The sequence below is a fragment of the Glossina fuscipes genome, unplaced genomic scaffold (genome assembly GCF_014805625.2).
Source record: "Glossina fuscipes isolate IAEA_lab_2018 unplaced genomic scaffold, Yale_Gfus_2 3, whole genome shotgun sequence".
NCBI classification, from domain to species: domain Eukaryota; kingdom Metazoa; phylum Arthropoda; class Insecta; order Diptera; family Glossinidae; genus Glossina; species Glossina fuscipes.
Genome location: NW_023998417.1, coordinates 4574611 through 4593635, shown reverse-complemented (window position 1 = coordinate 4593635; position 19025 = coordinate 4574611). Strand labels below are relative to the sequence as shown.

Here is a 19025-nt window from a genome sequence, read left to right as displayed (position 1 = left end):
TAACTTTTTGTTCGCCTTATGATAAATAAAAGTGAAAAAATTTAAATTTAATTACTTGTAACTTTGCGTGAACACGGCCGATTGGTTGCATTTTTCGACCTAGATAGTAAAGTGTCTTGCAAACCAAATCTGGAAAGTTTCAGCCTTATAACTTTATTGATTTCCGAATAGCGAGCAAAAATCGAAAAATTTTTATTAAAAAAAAAAACGGACTCTCGTTCAGTTTATGTTCCACTGCGCGCTTCGGCTCTGGCCAATTTTCCCCATTCTCAATATCTGCCTGCGTGCAAAAACTCCCCATGTTTTTATCGAGTTCGAAGTCAATATCTTCGCTTTTGCGACCAAAGCCAACACCACTCAGACATACAGGGACACAAGGACAGACATGGCTTAATCGATTCAGAATTTCACGCTGATGAAAAATATATGTGGTTGATACGGTCTTTGAGGGCTCCTTCTAAAGTTATATACATAAAGAAAAAAAAAACAAAAAGAGTGTACTTCTATCCTTCAGGGGCGAGTATAAAAATAGAGCATAGGGAGCATTATTATTATTACTATCAGATTATATCAAATTTGATGCTCTTGCCATTATATGATAAATTGGAAGGTTTTTAAAGGAAATATACCTTTGGTTCGGAAATTTCGATTCGTGAAAATTAATTTCGAAAATAATTGAGGTGATGGGTGTGACATATAATTTTGGGAAGTATGTGATTTTGTGATAATTTATATATCATAGGTTAGTTTGTCTGAGATAGGTCAAACCACTGTCGCCAGCAATGACACCAGCATATGCGCTCTGTGATAAATGTAAGCCAAGTCTTCGATTTCATCTCCCATCACCGAAGGATGATGGCTATGTTCACTTTGCCAAAACGTTTGCAACACCCAGAAGGAAGCTTCACAGACATTGCAAAGTATTCTTGATCAAGATCAAATTCTGAATCGATTTAGGCATGTCCATCCGTCCGAATGTGTAAGGCGTATTGTAGACGTTCTCCTCGACACAAAAATGAACCTATCAACAGATTTGACAGAAGAAAGTTAAGCTGTTGTTATGGATACGCCTACATAGACAGAAGATAAATCTAAAAAAATTGTGACGTAGATGCTATAGGCGATGATGTAGTACCTGTAAGGGAAAAATTCACCAGGCTTACCCAATGTTATAGTTTATCGAAATTTAGTTTCATTTTAAAACCTTTATAACGTGTATAAGTTGGCTTCAAAAAATACTTGGCCAGTTTTATATCCGAGTTTAATTTTTTTTGGCCTACAAAAAAGATCCTACGTATTTTTTTATTGCAAATATGAATTTTGCTAACAAGAAGTAAGGACGTGTGTATTTGTTTGTTTTTAAAAATACTCAATAAAAAGATAAGAAAAAAGTGCCATCTATACGATGGTAGTTTGCTTTTGCTGACAGCGAGGACAGTGATGCTCGGCGGTTAACAGCGCCCTCACTCTATAATCGCCTGAGGTGTGAGGATTATTTTTTATTAAGTCAGGAATGTTTGTAATAACGAACATTAAGATTTACAAAGTTTTTGAATCTAAAGATTTAAACTGATTCAAAGAACGTCTGCTTTCCTAACTTGGAGCAGTGTGAATCCGCTGGAGTATTGTTTGCTATACAAAGACTTTGCTTTCTCGAAAGTGTGGTGATAAGTAATTTCGAAAAGCGATGATAGCAATTCTAAAGAGAAGGATTCCAAGTTTGGGTTTGCAGTGTTAAAGGAGGCCAAGGCGAATGAGAAAAAGTACACAAATTTATCCCCAGGTATTCATGCATATAGAAAACTACAACTAATTGTAGTTGTTCCCCTATTTGGCATATGATAAATTACAAATAAATTATGTTAATTAAACTATAGATTAATACAAATATAATAAATATATAGAGGAGTAGTTTAATTACTTCTACTAATGTACATATATAAAACTTTTTATAAATGCATTTTTTAAAAGTTTATTTATCCTATGTTTAATTATATATATATATATATATATATATATATATATATATATATATGCTGTAATCTCTTCAACTTTCGAATTAGGTGCAAACGAATTATTGATGGCTTAACAATAACAACAACAAGTCTTACCTCTTGGTAGGTAACATTTTTATTTTAAAAACATTTTACGATATTTTTACATTTAAACATAAAAAGTTGTTTAATATAAAATATGGTATAAATTTTAAAATCTATTCAAAAATATCATTTTGTGAATAGATCACAATAGCATCGCTGTTCTATTATGTGCTAAAAATATTGACTCTCGCACGCCGCATCAGCTATTGCATAATTATGATATGTGATAGTTTGAACTAAAAATTTAACATGACTTTTACTCATCAATTTAATTTACATTATAATAACATTCTTGGGATTTACTTTCACAATTGTCGTAAGGTTTTATTACCACTTCTTTGGTGTCTAGATTTTCTTTTTTAACGCAAGCACACCTAAAATTTTCATTATCGAGTTCATATAGTTTGCGTGGATAACCAATCCAGTTGCGCTGTTTACCGCCACTCGATCCAGAACACCAGACATGAGATCCTTTCTCCATTGACCATTTAATATTACAATCTGGATATTTATCTCTTAGTTTTTGTTTATTATATTTATCGAATTCGGCTTCCTCTGCCATTGCTCTAAATTTCTTTTCATATTTTGTGGGATGACCAGATTCATCGTAAAATCTGCCAATTAGTTTACCTTTGTAGATGTAATCGCTTTTATAATGTTTTTCCCAATTAATTAGGCTCAAAATTGCCGGAGATTTTAATGCTAGAACATTATCCGCTTCATCTTCTACATAATTTTTAAAGTCTGCTGTTATGAACGCAACGGATGCATCTCGTCCAGCAAGAAAATGATAATTGCATCCTGGTCCATAATATTTTTCATCCCGAGTTACATCGTACACTCGTCCTAAGAGACCTAAATATATGGGCTGTCCACCTACACCATTAAACTCATTTAACTGCTCCTTAGTAAGGAGTAAGTCACTATTATTTCCAGCTGACAAATTCCCATTGTCTGTGTTTTTCTTTCCCAAATTAATCGAACGTATTTGCTCGCATATTTTTGGATAATAAATTCCCAGAATGACCGCCATAACGACTAAACAAAATTGTAATTTGAGAAAATGCCTTCGAATTATTGTCATTTTTACAATTTTTATTTTAAGGCACTATTTATCTAAAATTTTCTCCTTTTTTTTTTTTCTTTAATTATATTATAAAATTCGACAAAAAATGCATCGGTAAAAATCTAATTTCATATAAACAAATATCAGATGATAATTATTCGATAACATTATATCGATAAAAAACAAAATAAAATATACTGCTATCGAGAAAAGACATTTGAATAGCAGACGTTTAACAGAATTCAGAAGTATTTAGCTGCACGATGTGCAAATGTGTAATTAAGTTAATACAATAAATGGAAATTAATGCAAACCATTTTTCAGGACATATCTATCTTATCTATGCAACATTGTAGAATTTCGTATAATTCTGTTGCAGATTTATTTTTAATATCACTATATCGAAAACTCCGTTTATAATAATGCCCTCTAAGTTTTCTATGCAATGTTGGAAAATTACGTATTCTCTTTGCACGTACTCAAAAAGGATCAGATCACCAAAACCGGTGGCGCTTTGATTTGAAGAATTCTTCTCCCGAAATCTTCAACGGAATATTAACTTTTTAAGAGAATATTAACTTTAACCCCATCTACATCCGAAAAGCCGAATACCTTTTATTTTCAAATGTATGGTAGTATCGGTTCGTGATTTTGTGCTTATCTTAGCTTTATGAAAAAAACAATTAATTATTTTCTGCACTTTCCAATGGCATTGCCAACTTTTGAAAACTCATATGTTAATCTTTCTCAGTCATTGACCTGAATTGCTTTGTTATTGTTTCGTTTATTGTGTTTCGTTGCTTTGTCTTTCAGTAGAATGTTACGAAAAATGTATGAATTGCGAATAGATTGAGAATCTTCGTTAACTCAATTCGTTGGAGTATGAAAAAATTTATTCATTTATCAAGTCTTCTGCAAGAATTAATTTTGGATCAGTGGCTTAAAAGTGCAATATCTGGCGATGCTGCTGCTTTTAAATCTGACGGAAATACTTTTATTGTATAAACTAGGCACCTTACAAGGGCAGAGAGAGAAAGAGAGAGAGAGAGAGAGAGAGAGAGAGAGAGAAAGAAAATCGACCTGAGGTACTCTATAAATGCCCGGAATATACAAGGAGCGGCGTTCATGGAAACGCAAATTTTGCTTTCTCTACCGAAACTTTACCGTACGTGTACGGCGAACAAGCCTTTTTACTCCTCGAATTACGTTACTTGCAGTAAAAAACTATATCTTACTTATAAAGACTTCACAGCCAAAGAGAAAGAAAGAGAGAGAGAGATAAAGAAATTAATCGATCACCTTTTGCTAAATGGAGAGAAAGGCCCAGAAAGATATTTAGGGAACATTTTTGTCTTCAAGCTCTTCTCACGACATGTGATAATTACGCACTGTAAAAACACATTGGAAAGCACTGTGCTATGAATACAATACTTGTGTGTGTGTGTGTGTGTGCAACATTACCTTTTATTACTTAGCATACATTCAGTATTTCCGATGAACTCAGCCAAATTCTAATAGACGTAGCTTTTCCGCTTAGCTCTAATTGAGTTAAATGTTTTTATATACAAAAATTTGCCTTTTTTTCTTCATCTTCACTGAAATCTCACCAATCCCATAAAAAAAAAAAACATTCACTTGTATTTCCATAGCTATAGGCAGGTTATAGTTTTTTTTTTTTTCTTAGGTAAAAATTTACACCGAAAAGCTCAAAAGTTAGTGGCAGTAATAGCCATAACAGTCGCAAGAGAATATTTCGCAAAGCTTCCGATAGTCTTTGAAGTATGAGACCTTTTTTGATAGCATAACACAAATGCAAGAGAAAAGATTTTTGTTCATTTTTTTATATTTTTCTTTATTTATTTATTTATTTTTTTTTTCTGTTATTATTAATAATTAGTGTAATGTATTTTTTTTGTTTTTTTTTTTTTTGTTTGTTTCTTTTATTTATTTTTACATTTATTTCTTTTTTGCTGATTACATGATTTTCGGTTTTGTTTTCATTTTTTCTATTTCTCTTTCTTCTTTTCAAACATTTTCCAAAAAACTGTTGAACTTATAAGAGATACAGGCTCATATATTGTCATATTCGAATACATACATAAGTGTTTAAATAAACAATTTTTTTCCCCTTTTTTTCATTTTTATTTTTAATATGTATTTACCACGAAATCGTAAGCAATATTTTTTTTCTGTTAAATAAAATTTACACTCATTTGCGGTTAAAATTAACAACTTGTTGTTTTTTTTTTTTTGTTTTTTTTTTTTCTTTTTTTGTAGTAATGAAATAAGGAATTATTGCTGCAGATGTGGTTTTAGTTGTTCTTGTTATTATTGTTATTGTTGTTTTTAAAAATATTTTGCTAAAATTGAAAAATTTTTTTTAACTTTATTATAATAAAACAATTTCTTAAAGAAATTAAATGAATTTTTTTCTTTGTCTTCAGGGTTCAAATTTAGTTTTTTTTTTGCTTTCTTTTTTATTAAGGTATATATATTTTTTTTTAGTTATATCATTTTTTTTTTTATTTTTATTAATAATATTGCATTTTATTCTTGCCTTTAATAATCGTAATAATAATAATAATAATAATAATAATAATAAAATGTAATTCTATATTAACTGTTTGTTATTTTAAGTCACTTTAAGCTGAATATGCTTTAAATGTTATCTGTTATGTTATGTTCAGTTATGTTCAGTTTACTATATAGGATGAGTAGTATTTTAAATATGTAAAATATAGTTGTTGTTGTTGCTTTTGTTGCTGTTGTTGTTTTTTTCATTTATTTATTTATTTATTTATTTTTTTTTATTAAATATTATTTTTATAAATTTTGATTTTGGTTTTCTTCTCTTAAATAAGCTCATATATAAATATATAATAATCTTTTTTCTTTCCTTTTGTTATTTTCTCTTTTTCGGTTAAATGATTTCCCTTCAATTAGCATTGTTTTTCTTTTTTTATTTTTTTTTTTTTGACAGATTTTCATTTTCATTCTTTCTCCTCATACGTATTTATAAATTAATAATAAGTCTTATAAGATTTTTTTTTTTATTAAAATTTGTATAAATATTTGTTTTATTGATTTTTTTGTTTTTTTTTTTTTTGACTAAAATTTTTCTGCTTTTTAATATATACTTGTTTGTCTTAAAGTTTAAAAATGTTTATTTATTTCTCTTGTTTGCATTTACTGTTGCACCCATTACCTTTTCAAAAAATGTTTTTCAAGGACAACGTAATTAAAATTGAGAAACAAAGCTTAATATGACACTTTTTCCTTTTTACATTCAACACTCTGCTCATATAATCTTCTTCTTCTTCTTCTTCTCTGCGCAGGAGAACCCAAAGCGAATTGGATTTAGATTGGAAATTCTACTGGATACTGGATACGGCGTTCACTCCAAATCTTATCTGGTATATCTTGTCCACTAAGTGTAGGACGAAACTAATCAGACTATTTTCCATATCAAGCAAAGATCTTTTTCTTTCCTTTTTTTGTTCCTGGAGAAAGTTCAGTAACTTTCAAAGTCGAACTCATTTTCGATAAAAGTTCAGTTAATTAATTAAAAAATTTAATTTAAACTCAAGCCTACGTCCCTTCACCGAATACATTTCGTTCATTTATTTTCGTGTTAATATCCCTTTTCATGCAAAAGTGAAGTATTCACGACAGTCCTTGTATTTATTGGAGTAAACTGGCATAGTTCAAATTATGAAAGTTTAAATTTCTTTTTAAGAACTTTGTTATGCTTCGCTTAAATTAAAATTTGCTGTCGCATAAAAGCTTGCCTTCAATGAAAACTTTGCACGTAGTCGGATTTAAAGCATAGACTTATGCGATTCACATTTCCTACGGTTAATTTTTATACCAAGTTGCTCTTATGAATCGATTTTCATGAAATATTTAACATTTTTCTATGTACAGATGTTTTTTTCGTGAGGGCCCATACATGGACTGGTCTCTAAGAAATAGTTCCACTTAGTCCAAGTTTAATATTAATAAGTTTTATGATAGGCTACTAATATAAACCTACTTTTCATCATGATATAGAAAAACATGAGACGTTTTTGCACAACTTTTTCAAAATAAAGTGTTATACAGGAAGTGGCCATGATCCGGTGAATTTCTCAAAAAATGCGATCTGTATGTTAAGCCTATGCTAAAACATTAGGCGGACAGACGGACGGAAATATTAAATCGATTCAGAAAATGATTTTAAATTTAATGATCAATCGCTATAATCAAAAGCGTATCTTATCTTGACGTATCTATCCTTAGACGGTACGTACATCCCAACAAACTTAACATACCCTGTGTCATAGTAGGGCAAATATATCAAAATTTTTTTTTGAATATCATGTGAAAAATTTCGAATTCCATATAATAATCTCCTAGCAACAAAAGTCAAAGGTACATTAAGTCAAGTGAATAAGTAGATCTTGCGGGTATACGTGAGTTTATCTGTAAGGACTTAATTTGTAGAACAAAGCAAACAGTTTAAATCTTTATGCCTAAGAATTTGAAGGCGGGTATAGATAAGAGTATGTTCTAGAGCGACTGGTGGTCATTGTGGGTATGCGTGAGATTGCCTGCAATGATTTAGATCCATGTTTAGCTCTCCCTTTAAGAACATAAGATCGTCTGGGCATAAGAGTAAGTTGGAACTGAAGAGATATGTAGAAGTATGTAGAAGTATATGTTTCTCCACATTACCCCACTTTCAAGTCGAACACACCACTCTCTCTCTCTCTCTCTCTCTCTCTCTCCATCCCTCCCTCCCTCCCTCTTGCTCTTCTCGTCTGTCTATCTATGCAGGGGATAAGGGAGGCATTCCTCGAGTGGCTGATCTAATACAGAAATCAACAAATAAAATAAAAATAAAAAGCAAAAATGTAAAGTTATTCCAATAAATGACATTGAAGCAAGGTAATGGGTGGATTTTCAAATTAGATTCAGCTATAAAGTGAAAATGAATTTCTTACTATTTTTTTTTTTTTTTTTTTTGTTTTTTATTTTTATGTGAATAATTTTTCTTTTTTTTTAAAATTAAATTCATTTTTTTTTGTTTTTCGTCTTCTCTATTTTTTTTTTTTTTTCTTTCAATTTGTTTTATGTTTGAATTTGTTTGCTATATTGCTAAATAATTTGTTAATATACCTAACTACACTTCGTTTATATATATATATATATATATATTGTGTTAATATATTATTAATGTTTTTCATAGTATGCCGTTAAAGTTATTGTATTATAATATATTGTTTTTCTTAATATTATTGCTATTACTATTTACTTTTTTTTTTTTTAATTTTTTTTTTTAATAATAACTATGAATACTTTCTTTAAAAAACTATTTTGATTTTATTTGTTCATGTTATTGCTTTTAAAAGTAACGGAAACTTTGTTTTTAAACTTGGAACAGAAAAATTTTTGATTCAATTTTTTATAAATAATGGAGAAATAATTTAAAGTACTTAAAACGTTTTAAACAGTTTGAAATTTATTTAAACATTTTTTTTTTTGTGAAATAATTCTAAAAGATTTAAATTTTTTCTTTACATTATTGCTAATATCTGGCGTTTTTCTTAATCTTGCGCGATATTTTGACACAAACAAATGAATAATATATATATATATATACATATATATATGGATATATAAACATATATATAAATAATATATATACTTATATGTATAAACATATGTCTATGTACGTATATACTTATATGTATATATATATATATATATAACATATATATATACACATATGTCATATATATACATATATACAATAACATATGTCTATGTATGTATATCGATATATATACATAGATATATATACATATATATAACAGTTTGTTCAATTAGGAGAAACGAAAATTTTCATCTTTCTTTTTCTATATTTTTTTTTTTATTTCTGATTATATATACTTATATATTATACACCCAGTAATATATATATTGATATATATATATATATATTTCATAAGCATGTGGGCGTGTGTGGTTTGTATAATATATGCATATATAATATATAGATATAATTATTTATTCATAAATTTAATTAAAAATATAAAAGAAAATATAAAAAAAGTCTCGGCTAATTGAACTAATGTTTATATATATATGTATAATTTGATTTTCTTTTTAAATATTATTTTTTTCAATAAAACAATTGCTTTTATGGCTTATTCTCGGAAAATTAATTTTTCGCTTGTCATAAGTGAACAAACTTTTATCTCTCCTTTGTATGAAATTGAAAATTAAAATTCGCGAACTTGAAAATAAGTTTTCTATTAAAAGCGTTATAACTTTCTAAACACCGCTTCAAGCATTATGTATCCTTATCGCAGTAACAGTGCCATGATTCTCTCCGAAAGTTAAAAAAATTCTTTTTTTTTTGCAATTTTTTGCTCTTTAATATTCTCACGCATATGAGGTCAATTTTTCAGAAATCGATAGACAAAGTTGTGAAGTTAAAATATTTCAATAAATGAAATCTCTACTGCATGTTTTTAATATATAAGAATCTTGGAAGACAGGATATGTTGCTTGTTGCAGCCACCAATATGGGATGATAGTACACACAGAAGTTTACCTTTCCACATGATATACTCACAGCCATATAAACATATAATTATTGAAATAGGAATTGTGCATTACATGCTCTTATTCGATAGAGATAAGCTCTAAAAATAGGCAAATAATATCGTATCACACGCCCAATTAACTCCCACACTATAACAGATATTGACTGAGAAAACATTCTCGTAAATATTTTCGTAGACCATCTGAAAATCAATCTTCAATGGAAAAAGCTTGGTACAGTCTGTCTGTCTGTCTCTCTCTCTCTCTCTCTCTCTCTCTCTATCTATCTATCTATCTATCTATCTCTATCTATCTCTATCGCTCTTAGATGTCCTTGTCAAAGACTTTACAAAGTACGGTGCAAGTTTAGTACAAGGAAGGATCTTAGAGTCTAAAGGTAGACTTTATCCAAGAGAGAAAGATCGGTTGAAAATATTGCCCTTATTCGGGAAAAGACTGCATACAATTCCTTAATCATATTTATACCACAACTTTATCTTCCTTTATGCATAAAGGTATCCGTTTGTAGTCATTGAATATTCACTTGAACGACGGGAATTTCCCTTTAAGGTGCTTTAGCTTGATTATTCTAGTTGTCCGTTTCGAAGAATAACGGAACTACTATCATAAAAATAGTTCGAATAAGAATTAAACTCTTCATAATGCCATAGATGCCAAGCTAAGGTAAAGAAATGCAAGTGAAGAGAGTTAAGAGAATCTTGAGACGGTAACTGACGGTTTTGATAAACGTCTAAATTTAGCGATCACGCCCATTTGAAAAATATTAAATAGCTACGTGAAGAGAAAAATGTAAAAATACGGCTCTCTGATACTGCTCATGACTTTTCGACAAACATATATAAATTTTTAAGCGGAATTATGGAAATCGTTCACGCCCTGATACACTTTCGTAACGATTACGAAAATGTTTAGTGACTTCTTCTAGCGGCCGATATCCAACGTTCAAGGAAAAGAAGGGTGACTTATATCGATTAAAGTAAATTATTGCTTTCTCTTTTAAAGTGAAAAATTATTCTTGGAAAACAAAATAATTAGTATAGTAAGTGGATCTTTTACATAAACTTACTAGTTTTTGTTTTTTGTTTTTTTTTTTTATATTCAATATTTACTTATATATGGAAGCTATATGTAGGTAGGTATATATATATATATATATATACATATATATGTTTATCTTAAATGGGCACTGCAGTATTTTAATTTTTTTCGTTTTTGTTTTATTTTATAGATTTTTTTTTTATTTTCTTAAGGTGGGAAAACAATTAGAATTTTGATTAATTTAGTTAAATAATTACCTTCTATATATGACTTGCGAGAGATTCATGCATTTTATCAAATGTTTGAATATCTTTTCTATTCTTTTTATTTTCTCAATAATTTATAAAACATTTTTAGGTAATTATTTAACTAAAACAGTTTGGCTTCAGAGTTACTTAGTTAGTTAGTTGATTCTTCATTATAGTTCATATATGTGTGTGTGTGTTAACATTATCATACCCATCCCTACCATTTTAGGATAGAAATATATTAATAGCTTTGTGGCACTGTAGCGATTAAAATACTTTGAAGGATGCATCAAGAAAGCGTATAAACTACGTATGTATTTCTCATTAAGATTGTAAGACGCTAAGCTTTACTACCCATCTCAGGCTAACTATCTGATGTTTTTCAAAAAAGATCTCTAAACAGAATTGAAAATTTCAATACATTATCTCTCCAATCGCATTTATTATTCCCCATCCCTTTTCACTTTTGATTGCTGTTCGCACATTGGGCCATAATGTCATGCTCAGAGGAAAGATAAAACAATTGAAATATATTTACATCTATTCTTAATTATTGAGTCGCTCTTTTACATAAAATGAATCAATGATAATAGTGATGTAGGATGTCTAAGAGTCGACCTCGATCGATACTTCATTCATTTGCGTGATAATACATTAAAAATTATACGTTATCTTTAAGTGAAAGCATAATTTTCGTGAAAGATCTCATATTGAATTGATGTTCAATAAGTCGACTAATTTTGTCCAAATTTAGCAAACTCAGTTTACTTGTCAAAGATTTTTGTAATCTCCACCTGCTTCCATACAAATTAGACTTTGTCGTCATAGATGTGTTGCTTTTTCATCACGAGCCCTTTATGTGGTTGGATCTAAACAAAAAACCTATTAGATCCGTCTAAAATATATTAGCCTAAAAATATAACCTAAACCTAATCGACCTAAATATAATAACCTAATAAAAATGGATCTAAAAATAGATCGAGTCCAATTCGCTGCAATTATTGTTTATGTCAACTTCATATTATGCACGAATTTTCATCAAGAATTATTGAAAATGAAATCTTTTTATTATACAAAGCTTCAGTGTCCGGGGAGTTTTAAAAATTCCCCCTCCGATTCGAATTTAGAATACTACTTAGAGATTTTTGTTGCGAATTTTTGAAAATTTTTATAGAGAGTGATCAAAATAGTGTTTCGATTGAAACCATTTTCAAAACAGGTTCGTATTTTAAACTTCATGAAACTATCTTAGAAATTGCGATCTTCAAGTTGACAACAAAAATACATGGACCGTCATCCGATGGACAGATATGTTTAGACCGATTCAGCAACTGATTCTCGATCGATCGGTGTACCTAAAAAAAATGTCTTTCTCAAGTACTTTCTGGTGTTACATACGTTCGCACACGCGTAATGTACGCTGCGCCTCAAGTGGTGTAGGTTATACAAAGCAATATTGAAGTATGCTGCAGATACCTGCATGCCTGCCTAGGTCCCTAGGAATTAGAGGAACCTAAATCTTTATTCTAACTGATTCACACTTAACGTTGTTGCTAGTCGGTACGGCCACTGTGATACTGCTACCTGTCTGTCCGTGCGTGCAAGGACCATAACTTTTATCAGTTTTATTGCTCATGGGAGAGAGGAGGTGGTTCCGCTTGCCACTTTGGCATGGTAAAGAAATGCTAAAGTAGTCTGTTTCAAATTAGTTTGCCTATAAGTATTTGCAAAGACCAAATGCTTCAAAACGCATGACGAACTCGCATTTAACTGGCTTAGATCAAATATGATACATATATGTAGGTATAAATATAAAGCTAGGAATACTTTCCATAATATATAGAAATTTTTCTCTGTCCGCATATATCGTGGGTATCAGGGTCTTGAAATTTGTCCTAAGGGCTTATCAAGGCTGCTTAAGAGTTAAATTACGGTAAAAATAGCTTTTTATGGATCTCTTGGTACAGTTGCCATTAACTTATTGTAAGATGTTTGTTATTTATTTCAGTTTTTCGATTCCGAATACAATTTACCCTACGACCGATATTCACATACCAACGTTCATACAATTGATAATCTGTTGACATAACTGATTCTTCCGGCAAATCAGCAAAATACGTTATACCTCTATTAATATATACTTCCTTCAGGTAATGGATGAGCTTTTTTACGATACGCTTTAAAGCGAATTTAACTTTTTTTTTCTTATCCTTTTTATTTATTTATTTTTTTTAATTTCTTATTTTTATTATGAAGGTTTTGTTTTCCTACATTTAAAATCGTTTATTCTCTTTTCAATATTTCTTCTTCTTCTTCTTCTTCTCTATGTGATATACATAAAATACTACATTTGTATACCATCCATATCAACCATAGCTTTTGTAAGTGCCGATGGATTAGATGTTTTTTTTATTCATTAATATTTATGCATTTTAAAGCAAATTTTTTTTTTTTTTTCATATATCTATTCCCTAGGCTTACATGTATGGTTTACTTTTTCTCATTCGGTTTATATTAATAACAATATATAATAATAACAATAGAAATTGTTTTGTTGGTTTGTTTGTTTGTTTTTTTTTTTTTTTTTTTTGTTGTTGTTTTTTTTTTTTTAAAAACGAATTTTTTTAAAGTATAAAAAGGTGTATGTGGGTTTTTTATATATTGTTGATGTATGCAGTGTTTGTTATTTTTATTTTTATTATTATTTTATTTTTTTTTTTTTAACTTTTTATGCGAATGTATGTGTGCATGATTGTATTTAGATTGAGAGAGGATACCTCGTATCCTTTTGAAAATCTCTTCGATTGTATGTGTGTACGACTATCTCCAGTATGTGTTTAGAATGATTGGTAATATTTAAGTCTTTGCTTATGAGGATTGGATTTTTGAATAGGTTTTTATTGAAAGGTTTTTTTTAATTTTGGTTTTTTTTTTTTTTTTTTGTTTTTCATCTTTTTTTGCTTTTTCTCTTTATAGTTAAGTTATACTTGTAAAACAAATAAAGCCTTCTTATGTTAAGTATGTATTGCTGTTTAATGTTTGAAATTTTAAAAAACTTTAAATATTTTAAGCGAGAAAAAAAAATATACATTTTTAGTTTTTATAAAACATTTATATAAAACATAGCATAAACTTTTAATTGCTTTTAATATGCAAAGCTTAAGGAAAATCCGATAAGATGCCAAGAAAAAAAAAACTAAAACGTTTATCTATATACGTACATGTAGAAGTCCTTCAGCTCTCCCTTCATATATCCCTCTCTACCTACCTATATCTCTTTTTGATTACCACTTATATTTTTTTTTTTCATTAAATTTAAATTCACTTAACAGGCGAACCGCTAATGCAAGTCTATTTATGGTTGCAACATAGTTCCATGTAGTCATATCAGTTAACCGTGTATGACGAATATATATGTCATGGTCTGTCCATCCGTCCTTGTCCGATTTCCTTATAAAATTATTATTTCTTTAGAAAGCATTTTTACCGTTTCGTCGAGTTGTGTCATTGCAACGTACTCTTTGCTTGGCGATTGTACAATTATATCGCTAAAAAGGTCGATATAGTTAATTGATTGAAGACTTTGTGCCCGTAGTAATTTTACACGTTAAAGACACTTTGACACGACATATTCTTAATTTGAGTCTAATAAGATGGAAAATTAATTGCCGAAAAGTCGGGTCCAGTTTTCTCAATAAAAATTGAACAATCCCAATATATTAATAATAACTTAATTTAGCTTAGTTTAGTTTAATTTATTGGTTAAAAGCAATAATCATTAATAAGAATTCTGCTATAAAATCATAATTATTCCTATAACGAACAATTAATGTCCCATTATGGCTATAGGACCTTTGTCTGATAAAAATATAGATAGAACACAACTTTTATCGTATGTTATAGGAAGTAAAGTCAGGGATCTAATCACGAAAGTCAACTTTCAGCTACGTAATTAACGCGCAAGTATTCAGTTGTGCCGAATTTCGTGACATAGTTCTCGACCTTGAATTTTGCTTTTATTCAAAATTTTCTATGTTGAATTAATTTTACTCATACTACTATTATAAATCAACCCGTCAAACAGAAATTTTACATCTCTTCTCGATTATTGGATTTTTCTCAGTGAAAAAATTGAAATTTTTGAACGCTCGCGCATTCATAGAGTATTCTGTCAAAATAATTTAAAAGTCAATCAAGAGTTTGAAAAGTTTTTTAAGTCCATTTCTGTGGTTTTTCGTAATTGAGAAGTTTGTTCCTTTACATATCTTGGCTGTTCGATTTATTGTTGTTGGGTTATAAGAACTTAAGAACTTGGGTAAAAGTGAAAAGAAGAAGAAATACTTTACATGATTTTTTTAAATGACTTTGCAATTTTCTTTTACATATATATATATGTGTGTGTGAAAACGAATGAATAGAAAAGGGTTGCAATGTCATCGTCGAACATCGAGAGTTCTGAACTTAGCGAAGATTCCTTGAGTATTGTTCGACAACAAGAAGAACAGCAAGAGTCCGTTGAGGAGTCGATAACCAGCTCACTAGAAACTATTGCGACTGGAATTGGCGATAGAGTGCCAAGAATGCAGTCAAGCGTGACCGCGTGTTTAGCAGGTGTTAGGGACAGCGAGGCATTTGAGAACAATTTGCGGGATATATTGCGTTGTAAGATTTGCTTGGCATTACGTAGAACGACTTTGTATCTGTGCCAGACGGGCCATTTAATATGCGCATCATGTCTTGCGCATCTTTTGACCGATGCACAATTATGCGATGCAACTCCGAAATGCCCCATTTGTCAAAAAGACATATCTATACCAGTGCGAAATATTGCAGCCGAACTTGCAATATCCGAATTACCGAGTAACTGCCGATTTTGCAACGAGAAATTTCCTCATTGTTCGTTAGATCATCATGAACGTCACGACTGTCAAGATAGTCCGATATGTTGCAAATATTCTCGCATAGGTTGTGAATGGATTGGTGTACGTAAGGAAGCGTCCGGCCATGAAAGCGACTGTGAGTTTTTAAGTAAAACTCCACAAGAAATCGCCGCTACCTTAGAAACAATAGACGCTAATGATGAAGCAAAACATGATGAAATCGAAAACATATTCCAGAGTTTAATGTTTTCATTGAACAGTGAGAGGATACTTTGTGTCGACTTGCAATTAATGTGTTATTGCAATAATCATCAGCTATTTTATACAACGACAAATTTTCATGCTTTTAATGAACTATGGATAATAAGAGCCAGACTTAACAATCAAGGCGTTACCGAATCAGCCAACGTAATATCTTTTTCATATCAATTAGTCTTGAAAACTGAGCCTAGAACAACTTTAAAGGTGCAATTCGTTGCCTTGAAAGGATCTCGCTCAGATATTAAGATATCTACGCAATTATATAAACATGAATTTACACCGACTAGTCTTGAAAGCGATTATTGCGCTCTACCTTTAACGGACTGCAATGATTGCATTCAGTTCCTTGCAAAAAGAGGCACTAAATTTCGTATTATGTTGTCCTTGTTGGACTAATAATTAAAAATTATTTTCTTTTTAACTTTGCAAAAAGCCTTTATATATATATGTTTTTTAATAATCCTTGTCAATATATATATATATATTTAAACAAGACTTTTTTAAAATTAAATATGAAAAATCAAATAAAGTCGTATATTTTTAAAAAAAAAAAAGAAAATAAATAAAATGAAATCGTCTAATGTGAATGTGTTTACTGAAAAACCAGTAAAACTATGAAGAACCGAAATTTCCATTAGCTTCCACTAGCATTTGCTTCTAAATTTGTCATTCAACTTTTACAAGTTTCTTGATTTTCTAAGTTGTAATGATTGCAAGCATTATGGGGATCGCTTGTAGAGGTAGTCAAAGTATTTATTATTAACTCCTTATTGCCCTTTTCTAGATGTCTGAAGGTGTGCACTTCTTAGCCTTTCTTCTCGGTTATAAGAATAAAAGAGTTTTAAGGTTTACTTTTAGAGTGAGCCTTCATTTTGGAATAAGGAACAAGCCCCTTCGCTACTTTTTACACTGCTTTAAAAATAAACCCACATTTATTGAGTTTATTAAAGGAAAAGTAAGGAAAATTTGCTAGATTATAAACAAGGTTAGGACTTTTAACATAACCCAGAGAAATAATTCCTTTGACTTAATTCTCTTTCCTTTATTCACTTGGTTTGAGTTAAGGCGTTTCTTTCTTAATTCAAGTATTTAGAATCGCTGGGGCTTTCTTCGAGTACATGGTATTTTAAAGAAAGATGATATCCTTGAGGAAATATATGCAAACTTTAACGCATTGTCGTCAGCTGGAAAGGAAGAGCTTGATAACCATCGTTCATATAATAAATGTTATGAGTCTCTCCTTTCGGATTATCATGAAATTAATCTCATCATCACTCTATTTTAAATTGGCGAGACGCTATCAGAATGTGAAAGCCGAGAGTGTATTCGTTTTGTCAGTGAAACTTCTTTGTAATGATAATTACATAGCGCACGTTCATAAACAATGAATTGGTTGTGAATGTGTAAAGAAAACTGTAAAACTATAGTTTTCAGCTAAAGATATATATAAAATGTATATATGTGTGTATGTGTACCTGTGTAAATGTATGCATGAATGTTAAGTAGTGTGCTTTTAAAATTTTATATATAATTTTTGCTGGTTTAAAATATTTTTTTTTTTTTTTTTGGTTTTTAGTATTATCGTTTATAAGTGGGAAGCGTTTGATTTTGGTTCCATATTGTTGTTGTTGTTGTTGTTCTCGTTATTATTGTTATTATTATTATTATTAATTTCATTTTTTTTATATTATATATATAAGTATATTATAACTTATATGAATATTGTGTTTTACTTTCATATTGTTTTTTTTTAATATTAATTTAAAATACATTTTTTCTTAAATTTTACAAAATTTTATTATGAATCGATTGTTGATTGATTGATTGGTCTTAATGAAGTTTTAAAATTCTTTTTAAGAAAATATGCGAATATGAAAAATCAACTTTTCTCTTTTATTAATTTTTAAAATTTTTATAAAATGTTTTCTTTTCGTTTTTTTTTTTTTTTGCTTTTAATTAATTAAAATTAATTTTTTTCATTTAATTTAATATTGAGATTTTATATTTTATTTGAGAAAAATTTAAGATAAAAAAAGAACAAAGAATTTCGTCTTACGCCAAAGCGCTTTAATTGCTTTTTAAAAAGTTTTTTTTTGTTCAATTTTCTTCCGTTTTTGCATTTTAAGTTTTATTTTATTAAAATATTTTTTTCCCGTTTACTATGCTTTTCATATATATTATTTTCCTTTGCTTTTTCTGTTTTAAAAATTCGTTTTCTAAAAAAAAAGAAAAAGAGAAACAAAACAGAAAAGTATAGAGTGCCTTACAACACCATATAAAATGCTTCTTAATTTTTTTTTTTTTTTTTTTGCTTTTTTTTCGTTCAATGTATGCCTATTAATTATAATTTTTGAGTACAAGAACTTTAAAAAGAGAGTGAATTCTTTTTACGTTATATTATGTTATAACATTAATAGCCGAAAAGATGAATTAATTTAATTAGAATAATATGTCGATCAAGAAAAAAAAAAAAATCCACACAAAAACCAATGGAAATTTAATTTAATTGTATTACATAAAAATATTTATTATCTAGGAATGCGTGTTTGCGTTAAAATATTTAAAAAATATAAATTATCTTTAAAACACTTATATGAGGTTACAATTTGCATTTTCATTTTTTAAATACAAAAGATGTGATCTTTTAAAATTTTTGTTAATAATTAATAATTAAAAAAGAAAAACTAATATAATAATAATCATAAGGTACTGGATTTTATATATTTTTCACTTTTTTTTTTTTATTTTTTTTTTGTCAATTTAATTATAAATGCAATCGAGAATTTTATATAAAATTTTTTTTCATAATAATTTCCTATTTTAA

At 29.1% G+C, this 19025-nt stretch overlaps 2 protein-coding genes across 2 annotated transcripts; one reads left to right on the top strand and one right to left on the bottom strand.

Annotated features, from left to right (window-relative positions):
* Positions 1 to 2367: 2367 nt before the first annotated feature.
* Positions 2368 to 3183, bottom strand: LOC119634487 (neuferricin homolog). Its single transcript, XM_038028701.1, has one exon. The coding sequence runs from the start codon at positions 3181 to 3183 to the stop codon at positions 2368 to 2370; it is 816 nt and encodes a 271-aa protein (XP_037884629.1).
* A 10808-nt stretch (positions 3184 to 13991) lies between these two features.
* Positions 13992 to 16597, top strand: LOC119634886 (cysteine and histidine-rich protein 1 homolog). The gene is made up of 2 exons (XM_038029301.1): positions 13992 to 15375; positions 15479 to 16597. Exon 2 carries the CDS (start codon positions 15491 to 15493, stop codon positions 16595 to 16597), a length of 1107 nt encoding a protein of 368 aa, XP_037885229.1. The 5' UTR covers positions 13992 to 15375; positions 15479 to 15490.
* Positions 16598 to 19025: the final 2428 nt, after the last annotated feature.

Coding starts and splice junctions, on each gene's coding strand:
- LOC119634487 (XM_038028701.1), bottom strand. CDS start 3,183: ATGACAATAATTCGAAGGCATTTTCTCAAATTACAATTTTGTTTAGTC.
- LOC119634886 (XM_038029301.1), top strand. CDS start 15,491: ATGTCATCGTCGAACATCGAGAGTTCTGAACTTAGCGAAGATTCCTTG.